A 16694-nucleotide genomic window follows, 5' to 3' on the forward strand; every position below is an offset into this window, starting at 1 on the left:
TGATTCTATGATTCTATTGAAGTCTGTCTCTCCCTTCTATTTCTTTTTTTTTTTTTTTCTTGTCTTACATCTTAAAGAATATAGCAGTAGCGGCTTGCTTAACAGAATCTGAGAAAAAAAATCGAGTTCCTCTTATGAATTTCTGAAGTTGGTGGGTTTTTCCTGAAAGGGAAAAAAGTACAGTCAAATGTGTGGTGTAGCACACTTTACCACAAAGCTACACACTGTGCTGTTAGTTCTGTTTGCCGGGTAGGAGATAATGCTGTCTCCTCTGTGCATGATTTTCTTTGAAACTCACTACACAACATTTAACAGAAGGCGTTGGTGTAATCTGTGTTTTGCATAAGGGATGTCATCACATTCAGCAGCAACAAAGTTCCTTTGAAAAAAAGGAGGGGAGGGGGGATTTTTTTGTATTTTTTTTTTTTTATTTGAAGTAGCTTAGTAGCTGAACAGGGCAAAAATTATCATAAAGCGACTGCAGCATCCTCAGAAATGTCCTCGGTGCTGTTTGCATTTATTCTGAAGTGTCTGCGCTGCCGTTTACATCTTCGCTGTTTCTTAAAGCCACATTGTAAGCGGTACGAATAGCAGGACTCTCTTGGCTGGATTCCTGTCCTTTGGGAAGCCTGAGACAGTATTATGTCAGTGGGTTTTCCCAGTGTGTATGAAGGTTTACACAAAAAGCAAACACAGAAAGTGTATTTCTCTCCCAGACCCCACTTCAGTTGTTAGACAGACTTTGATTTTCTACATTAAGCCCCAGTCCTGAAGTAATCCAGGGTGCTGCTTCTAATTAACTCCCTGAAATTAATTAGCGTTGGAGTTCTGTCCGTGGCATTTATTTTTTCATGAGCTCAGTGAAAAAATGTGAATCTTGCTTTTAATAATTCTCACTTGCCTTTTATTTGTTCCTTTTAGAGAAACAGCTGACTGCTAGCAACTGCTTAGGAATATTAGCCATGGCTGAAGCCATGCAGTGCACTGAACTATACAACATGGCCAAAGCATACGCCCTGCAGATTTTCCCAGAGGTGGCAAACCAAGAGGAGATCCTTAATATCTCAAAAGACGACTTCATTTCCTATATGTCCAATGACAGCCTGAACACCAAAGCAGAGGAGCTGGTGTATGAAACAGTGATAAAGTGGATTAAGAAGGACGCTGCAATCAGAGCTCAGGTAAAAATAATCTCAGCAGCCTCACTCTGCTCCATTCCCGTAAATGCGTCTAAAATAGAAACTATCACCGTGAATGTGAGGATGAGAGGGAGATAGGATGGGCAATTCAGATAAAGAAAGAGAAAGGGAATGCAGGCTATGCACAAAATCTAAGTAATTTCACAATCTGATCCCCATATCTGATCATTTAGAGTCAAAATCTCATTTGTGACATGCATTGTACAAAGCTAGGGCTTCAAGCTGCTGGCTGCAAGCTTGGTCGTAGATAAATCAGGAAGGATTAGAGTTGTGGAAGATGTTACTTTATGAAGAGGATGCATTTTAGCAACAGTGGGAAATAAAAATCTATCAGAAAATCAGTATTTCTTTTGATGGCACGTCTTGAATGCGTGTAGCTTCAGCACACAACAAGTGATTCTGAATTTCTGTCGGCTAAATAGATAACCCCCTGAGTGTTATATATTTATTAGTTAGCCCTTTCTCAACCATCTCTGCTGTGCCGTCTGCCCTCTACTCAAGAAACTAAGCATGTTACTTCACCCAGCACTGTCTCCAGATGAATGCTAAAATCAGTGACTGTTTGATGGTTGTGGTTATCCTTGGGACCAGAGGACTACCATAGTGATAATTAAAAGCCTCCAGCTTGAAGCTCTTGAAAGTCAGTCTTGGTGGGTTGTGGTCTGAACCCCAGATCTCTCTTTCTGGAGGACAGAGATGCTGACTGACCTTGGCAAGGGCTTTTTTCCACCTTTCATGTCCTGTGTGAGCAGGTAATGTAGCTCAGCAAGATTTTGTGCTAGGGAACTGCCAGTCTGCATACACATCATGCACATGCCAGAGGTGCCTTTTAGTATTACCTGATATTGTTATTACCTATAACATCTACACAATATCATTGATTTACTGAAATGAACCACTTTTTGGCTCTTGCTGGCATTGAAAAACATGGTTTTATGGAGTATTTCACAGCTTGCTTAACATTTGATGACAGCAGTCAGCTCCATGCAGCTCTGAGCTCCGAAACTAATGCAGACTTAGGGATTATTCCCAGGGGCTGGAGCACAAGAACCCTGCAGCAGGAGTCAGTTTGCCTGGTGCAAACAGAAGGTGTCACTCATCAGGTGGTCTGGGTTGTGTTTTCAAAACTGATGGTTAAAATATTTCCTCCTGCGCACTGCTGCGGTGATGTTATGAATTTATTTTTTAAGTGGTGGTTTCTTCACCACCGCCATCTCCTCCTCTCTTGCTTTCATGTTGTGGTTGGGTTGGTTTTCTGCGTTGTTTTTGTATTTAAATTCCAAGTTTCCTTCTTTTCTTTTCACCTTCTGCAGAGCTTTTGCAGCTTATGCTAGCAGTTTTATTTGCTTCTCCAAATTTCTCTGCGGTGCTTTGGTTTCATGCATTACTTTACAAGGGCTTTTAATTTTTAATTTGTATTTATCCAGAGATGAGGGTCTTGAATAAATTAATGTTAAAGATTACCAGGCAGATAGATAGCTATTTTCATGTCCAATCCTACCACTAAGCTAGTTTCTTCAGATGGCTGTTGTTCCTGGTTGATTTTTTTTTTTTTTAAAGTCTGTGCACTGCTTGATCTATTATAAAGCTCTTAGTTAAACAGGTACTTATTTTCTAAAAGTGGGAGCTCATACTTACCATGAAAAATACCATCTTTACAAAAATGACTACTGCATTTTCAGTACTCAGAAACAAATAGCTCTGAGGGCGGGTTGGAAGAAAGAAGGATCTAAATAATCTTATTTCAGATAAAGATGATGAGTGAAAATTTGTGCTTGATGTGCAGCAAGGGCCACCATGTCCGGAAGTGCCCAGCTCCCATTAGTTTTACAGTCTGAGCAACCATGGAAACAACAGATGCAGGCTCGACTTTCTTGCAAGAGATGCGCATGGATGTATTGACTTTATTCACAGTTTGGTGAGATGGATTTGCTCAATTATTTCTTTCTTTCTTCAGGGTCAGAAGATAGCACATGGGGGACATCAAAGCAGCAATAGGATTTGTGCTTCTGCAGCTGACTAGTGGGACCTATGGGTAGGAGAGTTTTAGCCAAAAACAGCCCAAAGCCCACCTGGATAAGACATTGGTCATTAAGTCTCTTGGGGCCTGGATTTCCAGGACCCTCACCTTCTTCACACTTTTTATCTGCCCTTACTTGACAGGCCAAGCTCTGCTGTCACATTAGAGGGTTTTTATTCTTAATAGCTCTGTCTCAGGTGATGTAAGTGCCTCTTTCACAGCTTCTTTAGGGCACAGCAATTCACCCAAAGGCAGGTTTCTGGCACAAGCAGAAGAGAAGAATAATTATCCTCTGGAGAAGAGGGGGCTCAGGAGTGACCTTATCTACAACTCTCTGAAAGGAAGTTGTGGCAGGGTGTGGGCTAGCCTCTTCTCCCAGATAACAGCAGTAGGACAAGAGGTTTTAAGTTGTGTCAGGGGCATTCAGGTTGGGTATAAGGAAAAATGTCTTCTCCAAAAGAGTGGTGAGACATTGGAAATGGGCTACCCATAGTGTGAACCTTCACTTGAGGGTACATCTCAACACATTTGTGAAGCTAACGTGGCCATTCCCCACACCAGAGCACCTTGAGCTACGCTGTTACAGCAACGTGTGTGTCACTGCCGGTCCTGTTCCCCTTGAAAATACCTCTCTGGAGGAGATTTTCTCACCCATTCTCATGGAAGGGCATTGAGTTACATATCCTTCTGCTTCTGTGCCTTTCTAAAAGCTCTTCTTTGGGTATCAGATTCTTTTCGCTTTTGTTAGTCTTTCACCATCAGGTTGGCGGGCAGTGGTAGGGAAGGAATCAGAGTTTGTCTGCAAAATGAGTTGAAAAGCTATCTCTGACTTTTAATTCTGCAAATTGTTCTCATGTGAGGTCTTATGATATTAGGGAAAGCATCTGTGGTATTGTAAAGAAACAGCACCTTAGACTTGTTACAAAGAAAAAATAACAGTGCTTTAAAGGTTGCTGATCCAGCTACATAAGACAGAGAAGCAGTGCAGATAATGACATAAGTGTTAAGCTAAGATTTGGTAAATAGCTGTATCCAGCATCAAAGCAGCACGGTGGCTCATCTGGTAACGTTTATGGAGCTATTTTAGGGATGCTCGGAGTGCAGTCGCGTATGATCAGTCTCACCAAAAGAAGCAGCCTGTGATGTGAAGTCCTGAATACTTGGGTAATTTCCTGGTTGCAGGAATTCCTCCTGATTGCTTGTCACTGTGTGGAAAGTCTGCAGCCTGCTGACACATCTGGAAAAGCTGAATTTACTATTTTTCTATTTATTCCTCTAACTGACTGGTGGACAAGATTGTAGGGTTCATCCTAGCAGTTATCCCCTTGATAAGCTTATTACAACCGTGGCAAACTCATGCAAAAAAAATTATAGTGTAATGGAGGCTTTACTGTCCGAAAACCAATATGATCTGAGCCATCTGAACATCAGCAAAGGTCCCTTGGGCCCAGCCTGAACCTGAATGCATCCCCCCACTGTCTGTGTGGATTTGGACCAGTTGTTTCATCTTTCTTCCCCTGTTTATTGTCCTATAAGCTGGAGGGAAGCAGTGTCTTCTGCACATGCTGCTGGGAGGATCCATGGTCAAGCAGTGGCACAGCTGCCCAGGGAGGTATTGGAGTCACTGTCCCTGAAGGTGTTCCAGAACTGTTGATATGTGGCACCTGGGGACATGGTTAATGGGCATGCTGGGATGGGTTGAGGATGGAATAGATAATTATACTGTCTTTTCCAAGCTTTGTAACTCTGTGAATGGGCATGGGTGATGAGCTGATGGTTGGACTGGATGATCTTAGAGATCTTTTCCAACCCTTATAATTCTATGATAACGAGCTGTAAATGTCCACCAATGCTAATGACCAGCAGAGGTGTGAAATGCTGCAGTTGAGCCCAGTGTCAATGTGGAATGGGAAGATGTAATGGTGCTGGATATGCTGCAATCTGCTGTTTGCCCACAGCACAGACAGACCAAAGCTTACTGGAAACTTTCCCACCTTTTTGCTCCAAGTCCAAAGTTGTATCTGTTTTCTCCAACAATAAAAAACACAGCAACATGCCTATTAATAACAGAAAGCCTATGAAAACAAGGTGCCTAGTTGCGTGAAGCTTCCCTCTCCCCCTGAAGAAGGACAAGATGTGAGGAGAGGACAAATATTTCAACAAGCTGAGCAGTTTCTGGCTGGAAGAGTGGCAGTTACTGCAGCTATGAGTGACAGAGCAAAGGTTCTGCTCATTGGCAGTCACCTTTTGATGCACTCTTCATGGGTGTAATTGTGTGCCTGCTTTTAAACCCTTTTTAAAATCACAGTGTCCAACAGCAAAATGAAATGTCTGTGCTATAAAGGCATAAAAAAGCCTTCTATGAACTTGTGTCCTCAGAGGCAGATTTGTCTAAACATCATCTTCATGGTGCCTGGGAACCAGAGATGCATAGAGAAATTGGAGGTAATTTAGAGAAGAGCAGCACAAATGATTAAAAGAGTGAAGGAATTGATGTGAGAAAGAAAGATTAAAAGATGTGAATATGCATGACTTGGCCTAATGACAGCTAAAGAAGGATAAATATCTGTAATGTTTGAAGTCCAAAGGAGGGGAGTTGGCTGGGAGGGTACAACGAGGGTGTGACAGCTGTAGGACCATGGGGATGAAATTGAGACCATGCAAATCAGTCTGAGCAAACACAATGTCTACATGAAGGCGGTCTATGTGGAAATGAGGGTAAAGAAAAGTGAAGGAGAAGATAATTTGTCAAAAATGTTAAGAATGCCAATGAGCTGTATTTTAACAATTAAAAAGAATTGACAGGAGACAAGAAACTGTGGAGGACAAGCAGGTGGGTAACTGTGAGAGAGCAGATCAAAGATCTCTGGTCTGCAGTTAAGATGGCAGCATAATTCATCATGCAGATTTTACAGAGTCTCCAACATTATGCAAAAGACCAACACACTCCAAGACTAGGAGGAATCAGAGAGGGAATGAGCGCGATTCTGTGGTGACAAGGAGGTAATGATCTATTCAAACACTGATACACAATGCCAGCATGTACAGATTGCTTAAGTTGATCATAATAGGAAATTAATTGATCAATCAATGTACTTAAGAGCATTAAGCTTCGGGAAAGCAGTGCTAGAATAAGTATGAATGGCATGGCTTCCAAGGGAGCCTAAGTGAATTAGGCACTAACACTCTATTACAGTTCAATTAGACTCCTTTGAAAAGCCTAGACTACCCTAATGCTTTGAAATCCATTTGTGGGAAGAGCAGACGAATTCAAAAAGATGCCATAATGAAAGTGCAAGAAGCTCCAATTTCTCTGAAAGTGAAAAACGCAAGGGATGAGCGGTAACCACTGTGATTTCACAGGGACAGCCTGCTCAAAGAGCTCAGATTTAAATGAAGCTTTTCCTAGTGGCAGTCAGACACACTCAGAGCCTGTACAGGCTTAGAGAAGGAGAAGAAAAGGGAGCAGCAGGAGCAGAATCAGCGTAGGAACATGCACTTAGCAATACATGGGAGGAAGAAGCAGCATAAAAAAGCAGAAGAGATCCACAAAGAATATGTGGGTGAAGTTTGCAGTTCATTAAATTCCTCCTGCATTAATCTATTATTTTTTTTTAGAGAGATAGCCATCAGTGAAAGCCTACTAAATTATTTCTAACAAGTTTAAATTCATAGAATCATTAAGGTTGGAAAGGATCACTAAGATCTCCCAGTCCAACGTTCAACCCATTGCCACCATGCCGAGTTGGTTTGAGGAACTCCCTGGCCCCAGACCTCTCAGTCTCTTAGTTTCTGTGGCTTTCCCGACTTATTTTCCAGTGTATTTACAAACTAGTTTTCAACTCTTGCTAAAGCAGTGACCTTGCAAAGACATCCATATGCAAGAAGCTTCTCACAGGTGCTCAGCTGTGTACCTTGCACTGCATAAGAACCTCCAGAAAGAAAATTGTTTTGTGCCATAGCCAAGAAGTATTTCAGAGAATTACTGTATGTGAGTGTTTGCATCAGTGTGTTGAAGAGCTGTATGTGTCAGGAGTTCATTGGATTTTGGGAAGATTCTTATAAGCTTCAGCCTCTGAATTGTTGGCAGCATGCTTTTGTGGTGCATCTATGCATATGCTGGTGTTTGAGTAGGAAATGCCAGTTACCGCTGCATTGACCTCTGGGGGAATTTAGAATGTTTGTTTGGCAGAGTTCAGTCAATGAGATGGTAATATGGAGGGCTTTTTAAGCCTTTCTATCAGGTAAATTCCAGCTGTAATAGATTAATGATTTATCTTTATGTATATGGTCTGATTTTTGGGCTGTCCTGTGCAGAGCCAGGAGTTTGTCTCCATTATCCTTGTGGGTCCCTTCCAACTCGGGATATTCTATTCTATCATTCCATGCAGTGAGGTGCTGGAACAGATTGCCCAGAGATTGTGGGTGCTCCATCCCTGGAGGTGTTTAAGGCCAGGTTGGATGGGGCCCTGGGCAATTTAATGTAATACATGATGGCAACCCTGCCTGTGGCATGGGAATTGGAACTTGATAGTCCTTGAGGTCCCTGGCAACCCAAGCCCTTCTATAATTCTGTGATTTTAAAGTCTGTGTGTAAAAAACAAAATCTCATTGTATTACTGCTAGAAATGCCTGCCTGTATGCTGCTTTGCAAAGAGTTTGGAAAAGAGGACAGCAGTTCCCTTTATGCAGCGCTGATGACATTATAGCATTAAGTCAGCTGTGCTGCCACAAAGGTGTCACATTGAAACCTTATTTCAGGAAGACAGAAAGACTACTCTCTTCTTCTTGCTCGGTATCAGATTTATACAGGTGGCATTCCCCTGCCGAGTCACCATGTGAGCCCAGCACTGCAAACCAGGTTTTTTGCTACATGATTCTCTCAGCGTATTATGAGGCTGTCAGCTGCCATGCTAGCAGACCATTTGGTTTAATCTGAAGGAAACACTGCAATTCCAAGAAGTCAATTCAGGTGATGAATGAATACCAAGCAGACCAGAGAGCTTAGCTGGAATTGGATGTGATCTTGGATGTATGATTGTGCAAGAGGTTATTGGAAACAGAGCATTCCTTTTTAATACCCGGGGCTTAGATGAATCAAAGCAAGAACAGTAATTGCCAAATAACACAGCAGTGCCATGAAAATACAACCTAAAAGGACTATTTCTGGGAAGGGCAAACCAGTTGGGCCTGCAGGCTGGAGCCATTCTGCTAGGCAGCTCATTGCCCCACTGCAGGATGGGAACCAAAGGTTGGCATCTACATATCTGGGAGTCTTGTCATTTATTTTTGCAGTTAGAGTGCCCTCTCCTAATCTGAAGAAGTTTCATGCAGCAGAGAGCTGGTGCTGCTTAAGCTGTTGAGAGTAGGAACAAGATGGTCTTTAAGGTTTCTTTCAGCCCGAGCCATTCTGTGATTCAGGACCATCTCTGATGGCATTTTCCATTCAAAGAGGTCCCAACTGAACCCATTCTCCTGTGGGATGATGTAAATCTCTTCAGTCGCTCTCAGATGAATTGAAAATGTTCCTACTTTCTGAAGTTTCAAAGCTCTCTCAGTTTAAGCACAAATTGCTGAAACAGCAGTTTATTGGAGCAAACCTCTACCTTAACATGGGTACTCAAACTTCTGTATTTCCATTTCTGGCTTAAAACATGTTTCTTTGGGCAGATAGCACAAAGGGATCTTTGTAGGAGGAACAGTAAGCAAGAGAGACAGACGAGTTATAAGGCATAGGGGAAACATTATTTTAACCTCTCTGGGCATTGCTTCAAAAATGTTAAAAATCTTGAGAGCTTTCCGCTGTAACACTTAAGGAGTAGGAAATTTGACTCTGTTGCAGTAAACTTATTTCCTTTTGAAACTAACTGCATATTGTTGCAGCTCAAACCTGTGCAGGAGCACATGGAGAGTCCTTTCAGAGGACACCTGGGAACATTGTACTGGATTACAGATTTGAGAATAAAAAGATTATTTTTAATGTGATACTGAAGAGGGTTCTGTAACTGAGAATTACAAGATAGCAGAATAAAGCCCACTTGCAAGCATTTGTAATGCCTATATGATGAGCAGGAGAAATGCCACAAGAAAAGTTTAGCAAAGTAAATGTCCCCACTTAAACTACCTGCTTGGAATAAAACCAGTCTTCAGTTGTTTTGTAGTCCAGTTTGGTTAAGTCTGGCCAGCCTGCCAAGATGAGAGTAGCTTCTGTGTGAGAATGAAAAAGGTCAATTTCGTTCTATAATGAATTGTGTTGATTTTATATTCCTCTCAGTCAGCACTGACCCAAGGTAATGTAGGGTTCCTCATGGTGTAACTGTGACCTGAGCATGGTGCCCAGGGCAAATGGGGGCAGAATTTCCCACCAGTCAGGCGAATTAATCATCCTCCAGTTTAGGCTGGCATCTAGTTGCAGACACGTTAATGTGACATGCTCTGAGGCCTGCTCTGAGGCATGCTGTCCCTTTGCCAGGAGCTGCTAACTCACAGCTTTAGGCCAGAGCAGGACATTGATATTCTGCTTCCCCTGGTGTGTGATGCATTCAGTCAGCTGCAATTGCTCTGAGGACTGCATTAAGTGATTTGACTAGATGACTGTTAATTATAACATGAGTTTACATGTCTAGATGAGAAATACATGCACGTATGTACCCAGTTAGGAGTCTGAAGCTGGATCATAGAATGATAGAATGACTTACATTGGAGAGATCTTAAAGATCTTCCAGTCCCAACCACCTGCTGTGGGTTGCCCTCCACCAGCCCAGGCTGCCCAGGGCCCCATCCAGTCTGGCCTTGGGCATCTCCAGGGGTAGGGCACCTACAGCTTCCCTGGGTAGCAGTGCCAGTGCTTCACCACCCTCTGAGTAAAAAATTTCTTCCTAAAATCTAACCTAAATCTCCCCTCTTTTAGTTTAAAGCTGTTCTTCCTTGTCCTGTCACTATCAGACCTGTAAAAAGTCAGTCCCTCTCCTGCATCTAAGCACCTTTCAAGTACTGGAAGGCCACAGTGAGGTTCCCCCAGAGCCTTCTCCAGGTTAAACAAGCTCAGTTTCCTCAACCTTTCTTCAAAGGAGAGGTGCTCCAGCCCTCTGATCATCTTTGTGGCCCCCCTCTGGATCCACCAACAGCTCCACATTTTTCCTATACTAGGGGCCAAGACCTGGACACAGTACTCCCGCTGAGGCCTCACAAGGGCAGAGGAGAGAGGTACAGTCACCTCCCTGCTGCTGCCACTCCTCTGTTGATGCAACCCAGGATACTGTTGGCCTTCCGAGCTACAAGAGCACACTGCTGGCTCATGTCCAGCTTTTTGGCCACCAGGACTCCTTCTGGCAGGGCTGCTGTCAACATTTGGCTGTCCCCAAATGTTTAGGTAATTAAGGACAAATAAGATGATCTCTAAAATTTTTCTCTCCCTTTTTTTATGGAACACATTTGTGATTTCAGTCTGGTTAAAGACCCAACATTCAGTTGAGCTCCTGAAATTGTTATCAGTGCAATAGGCGCCTTGAGGTTGGCCATACAGCATCTCTCCAAAGTCACTGCTCTACCATGTTCCCTGTGACTTTCCAAAAAGCCTTTGCTCCTGTGGTAGAGGCCCTAGCCTATGCAGGATTGTCCTGGCCATAAAAGGACCACAGAGGAGTCCAGCACTGCATTTATGGACTAGATATTCTGCAAAACCTGAGCAGCTCCCTTGAGCCAATGTGAGTTACGCTGAGGTTTAAAACAGCTGAAAAGCCATGCCATGAAAGTGCTCAGAATCTTCCCTAGCATTTTATACAATATATTCATTAGGTTCTTGCATAACTATATTTCTTTACATAGGACCTGAGGTGTTGGCACAGGCTGCCCACAGAGATGGTGGAGTCACTGTCCCTGGAGGTGTTCAAGAGCCATGGAGATGTGACACTGAGGGATGTGGTCAGTGGGCATGGTGGGTTGGGTTGATGGCTAAGCTAGTTGCTGTTAGTGGACTTTTCCAGTCTTAATGATTAGGTGGTCTATATGGTGTGCAAGGCAGATTGTAGAGCACTCATAAGTGACTCCAAACAAAGATCTGAGAACAATTTCAGTTTGTCCAGCAACCCAGTATGAGCAGAAAATATCCTCAGGGTTACAAGCAGGCACAAATTGCAACTCCAGGGAGTCCAGGTTGTTGTGGCAAAGTGCACTATGCAGGTTTTCTGCTGTTATAATGAAAAATAGTAATATCAGGAGCTACCATAGGCATTCCATAGCTGTATAAGGAACAACGGAAAGACAAAAATGGAGAGCAAATAACAGATGGTAAGAAGGTTGAAATGTGTTACAGTGCTTATTCTAGTCTTAAATGAAAAGGATAATAGTAGCAGGATATTTAATACAATCATAGCTGACAGAGCTAGGAAGCCTTGTAGGGGAGAATCCAAAAGAAAAAGGCTGCTGATTGCCTAAATCACTTGAATGTTCTTAAATCAGTGAGGCTAAATGAAATTCACCCTTGACTATAGTGCTTAAAAGAGATGGTGCAAAAAGCCATTGGTGTATAAAAGCCTCTCCTGTCTTCTAAAGACAACGCGATGGTACGTACTCTTCAAATCCCTCGGTAAAAAACACTGTTATTATGTGTACCCTTAATGCCTTTGGGGATGAGCCTGCATCGCAGCTGCGCGTGGCCATGCATGCACACACACATATACAGAGCTTTTCCTGGCTGGTTGCGCAGGGGGGAGAGTAAGAATGAAAAGTGACATGGGTTTGGATATGTAGCATTAACCAAGCTGATGAAAGGGAGCAACATGTTCTAATTATTATTCCCCTTCAAAATAAGCCACAAGCTCAGACAAAGGAGGAGAGAAGGGGGTGGGGAATGAAATCGAGAAACAGAATCACATTTTCTCACTTAACTAATTAAAGAAAGGTGGGTGAGCAAGAGGAAGAGGTCACCATGCTAATGCAGCAGTGATGCCCCATTTATTGTGGGCAACCTGGGGGCGAGGGACTCGTCCAGGAATCGCCCAGCCCTCTAACAGATATACGAATTTAAACCAATCTCTGGGACATCCTGGTGCCTGTTGGATCCCTCATCTTAATTCAGTGCACACCTATGCCCGTGCCTTATCCTTCTTCATGGTACAGCTGCTCCTTGTACAGCCCTGCTCTCACATGTGCTGTAGCGCCAAAGAAAGTTGCTTGCTCTGCTACGGGTGTATATATTTCACAACTTTATTTAAACTGCCCTTTAGCAGCTCTTTCTGCTTCCTAAGCAGGCTGTGATGGGGATTAACCTCCCCGCCGGGGCTTGTCTGGCTCATCCCTGTATACTTGCTATCCGCATTATTCCTGTGTCCCGATTCCACGTTTCGTCTTGGCTCCCTTGTAAGGTTAAACGCCCCCAACCTTCTTAAAAAAGCACTTCCTGAAATCAGAGCTTTGCCACCCACTGCCATATGTCCACTGCTCCCTCTCCTACAAGCTACTGCTTAAGGGCATTATGGTATCTGCAGCCAAGTGCCTGACATTTGTCACTCTGGGAAAGGGGAGCAGCCAGTTCACTTCCTAAGAAAGCTCTATAGAAATGGATTTCAGCAAGGGAAAAGAGAGGTGCCTCTTTTTTCCTTGTTCATGGGCTGATGGAGTGATCCCAAGCCTTACCCAGCCCCAGCCATGTGGTCCTGTGCCATTCTGGAGGTACAGCATGCAGCCACACGGTCACCAGTCACTGGGGATTTGTTTCAGAAGAGAAGCACTGTCATTTTCCCTTTTGCATCACTTCTCTGGCACTGAACAGCAGCAGGGTAGCTAGACCTAAACCCATTGTGCCCCAGGTAAAATTGCTGTCCTCGTTCAGCCTGTGACCCTGGTTGTCTTCCCGCTGCCATGTCCCCGCTGGCTTGGATAGGGTTCAGCTCACTGTAGGTGGTAAAGTGCTGGCTCTAATTGAGCTTGTACCAGGCTGACGTGGCTCTCAGGCAGGAAAACAGTGTGAATTCATTGCCACTGGAAGGAAAAATCCTGTTTTCTTCCCAAATGAAACCTGCTTTTTCCATTAGAGTTGGGAAAGGGGAAGCCCTGGAAGCAATCCCAGACATTTCTGTGTCCTCACCTGCCTGGCCAGCCCTAAGGAGAAGCCCATTAGCTGGCTGCAGCTCTCCTATCTCCCAGTGACCCTTCCCTGTCCCTGCTCCTGCTGTGCCTTGGCTCTCGTGTGTGAGGGCCAGTCCTACTGCTTAAAAACCTGCCAGAGCCAAGGAGCTTCTGGAAGAGCAGAGGTATGTGCAGGCCAGCAGATGCTGCCAGCGCCCAGCGCTTCTCAGGACTATGGGCCTCCGGAATATTTGTTTGCATCCTGACCTCAATTCCATGTGGGCTCTTTGGAGGCCACAATTTTTATGCCTATCTATTACAAGAGATTATCTTTTCTTGCTGCTCACCCGTTGCTTGCCTCCTGTTTGTGTGGATTTCTTCTCAAGGGCCACATCTTCCCATTCAGCTTCTCACTGTATTCTGTGGTGCATTATGGTAAAAACACATACATAAAAAGAATAATCTGGGTTTGGGCTCTTGGTTTCTCGATCGCAGTTTTCTCTCATGGGGGTTTGTTCTCCTTTAAGCCACATTCAGTGACAGACAGCTTCATTTGCTCAGATGTCCTTTGCCCTCCAAGGTTTAATGTATTTATTTAGAAGATGCGACTTACTGTCAGTATTTGTATAGCACCCTCTGGAGTCCGACTTCTCCAAAATCTAGAAGTACATTATTTGTTTCCCCAACAAATAAACCTTATTAATTAAAAGATGGTGTTATTCATTGACTTCCATAGTGGTTGTTAAAACCCACACTATTTGCCAGCTTTCGTTTCACATCCACGATGCCAGGATAGTCTTTTTTGTGTTTTTTTTTCTCTTTTTTTTATTTGTGCTGTAACAATCACTCCTGCATTTCAAGGTTAATTCAGAAAGCTTACTGCATGTCTCCAGTGCATAAGGTGTTACATTCAGCATGTGTTCAGAATGAGCTTTTATTCTGAAAACCCTTCGTACAGCTGTACAACACAAGTTACCACCTTTTGAGGATTGTTTTCATTCCCTCTGGGACCAAATCCAGCCCTGATAACAGAGCATCAAAGTCTGCATCACCTCTGTCCTACCTGATCACCAAGCACCAGTGCAAAATCCGTATCCCCAGGACAGCTCCAAGGGTAACATGTCTGCAGGTTGGGTGAGACGGGACAGTTTGCACAGACGGAGGCGGAGATGCCGAGCAGCTGAACAAAGCCTGCAGTGCGTTGTTGTTTTCTCCCCCTTTGCAGTACGCTGCGGAGCTGCTGGCGGTGGTGCGTCTCCCCTTCATCCATCCCAGCTATCTGCTAAACGTTGTTGACAATGAGGAGCTGATAAAGTCTTCGGAGGCCTGCCGGGATCTGGTGAACGAAGCCAAGCGTTATCACATGTTGCCGCACGCCCGGCAGGAGATGCAGACGCCGAGGACCCGGCCCAGGCTCTCTGCAGGTAAAACAAAACTTCCTTCAGCAGCACCAGCTTGCACCCGGGTACAGCCAGGCCATGCCCAGGGCTGGGGCACAGACCTTGGCTCCCTTCCTTTGCTTGTTTTCCAGCATGAACTTGGCAGAATGTTAAGCTCTGTTTGCAATTACGTTCTGCTCGAGCTTGTAAGAGAGTGGTGACACAGTGGAACAGGTTGCCCAAGGAGGCTGTGGATGCCCCATCCCTGCAGGCATTCAAGGCCAGGCTGGATGTGGCTCTGGGCAGCCTGGTCTGCTGATTGGCAACCCTGCACATAGCAGGGGGGTTGAAACTAGTTCTTGTGGTTCTTTTCAACACAGGCCTCTCCATGTAGGAGCCTCTCCCAGTGGCCCAACATTAGGAATTTAGGTGTACATTCCTGAAACTGGATTTAAAAGGGAGCTTGTAAGCAGTAGGGAAATCTTTTACTTTTTACATAGGTAGATAGTGATAGGACAAAGGGGAAAGGTTTCGACTAAAAGAGGGGAAATTAAGATTAAATGTCAGGGAGAGATTTTTCGTTGAGAGGACACTGCTGCCCAGAGAGCTAGAGGTGCTCCATCCCTGGAGGTGCTCAAGGCCATAGATGGGCCCTCGGCAGCCTGAGCTGATGCCTGATGTAGTGGTTGGCAACCCAGCCCATGGCAGGGGGTTGGAACTGGATGATGTTTGAGGTTCCTTCCACCCCAAGCGGAATTACAAGCTTTGGCAGATACAGTGAGGCTCAATATGATGTTCTGTCACTGTCCTGTCATCAAACCCTCTATGCCTCAGTTTCTCTGTCTGCAGGAAGAGATGAATAACAACATTTGTTTCTTTGCAATTCAACCTCTTGCAAGGAGCAGCATAATACAGCCTCACTTTCACAGTCCTATGTAAATGTATTCTTGTTCAGGCAATTCTGCCTCCAAAACAAATGCATACACAGGATAAATTCCCCTTTAAAATACCCTTCTCAAAATCCCTTTAAAAAATCTAGGGAAAATTATAAGGCTTCAAAAAGTTTCTCATCTGAGGAATGCACTAATTTTCTTTGGAGAAATACACATTATAAAAAAAAAAACCAAAAAACCAAGTGCCCGATGTAGCAGCACTGTGTCACATTAGTGTTAGAAATATCCAAGGGATGGAACACCTTCCCTGCAAGGACAGACTGAGAGAGCTGGGGCTGTTCAGCTTGGAGGAGAGAAGGCTGTGGGGAGACCTAAGAGCAGCCTGTCAGTATCTGAAGGGTGGCTGAAGGAAGGAAGGGGACAGACTCTTTAGCAGGGTTGCTTTGATAGGACAAGGGGTAATGGCATTGAGATGGCATATCAAACTGCATCATTTGCTGCTTTTGGAGGCTCTCATCAAGGCACCTTTCAGAAGAATGAAGTGTAGAGGACTTTCAATAACAATCTACCCTAAAAAGTCTTTCACTGAAGATGACTAATGGTGTGATGTTTGAAGGGATTTTTGAAAAGTGCTTATTTTATGTATATAAAATTGTAGGTGTAATATGAACCATTTCCAGAAGCTTGTTGATGAGGGAAAAGTGATTCTCGCAGGGTAAGAGAGGGTGATTATAGTTTTTTAGGTCAGAGCCTAATTATATAGAATCGTGTTATTTTGCATATCAACGGCATTCACGTAGGCACAAAGGATCTCTAAACATCCTTTGTGGACTCGCTGCAGCATGCCACATGCCCTCTCGAGGTCATTGATTATAATCAAGTTATGTTGTGCTCAGGTGATTAGCTTTTCTGGTATGTTGCAAAAATAATGATCTCTTGTTACTGAAAAATATTTATTTAAAACTCTACCGCACTTTCGCTTAATAACTTGTAAGAGAGTAACCTTGTTTGAATGACAAAAATATATATATTTTAAAGAGCTAATGAAAAACAGTGATAATCCATTCCTCTGAAGCATTGCTCAGTGCTGCAGCTCCTGATTTCTCTGGCTGACAGCCTCACTTCTGGGCACCTG

The 16694-nt window shown here is 43.9% G+C and overlaps 1 protein-coding gene across 4 annotated transcripts in view; it reads left to right on the plus strand.

Annotated features, from left to right (window-relative positions):
• KLHL29 (kelch like family member 29) overlaps positions 1-16694 on the plus strand; it is a 331742-nt gene that overhangs the window by 281680 nt on the left and 33368 nt on the right. For all 4 annotated transcript variants that reach the window (XM_031552616.1, XM_019613317.2, XM_010707983.3 and 1 more), the window contains 2 exons: positions 922-1181; positions 14513-14711. In XM_031552616.1, coding sequence (XP_031408476.1) covers positions 922-1181; positions 14513-14711 — 459 coding nt within the window. The remainder of the gene's footprint in view (positions 1-921; positions 1182-14512; positions 14712-16694) is intronic.

Source organism: Meleagris gallopavo, chromosome 2, assembly GCF_000146605.3.
Source record: "Meleagris gallopavo isolate NT-WF06-2002-E0010 breed Aviagen turkey brand Nicholas breeding stock chromosome 2, Turkey_5.1, whole genome shotgun sequence".
Taxonomy (NCBI): domain Eukaryota; kingdom Metazoa; phylum Chordata; class Aves; order Galliformes; family Phasianidae; genus Meleagris; species Meleagris gallopavo.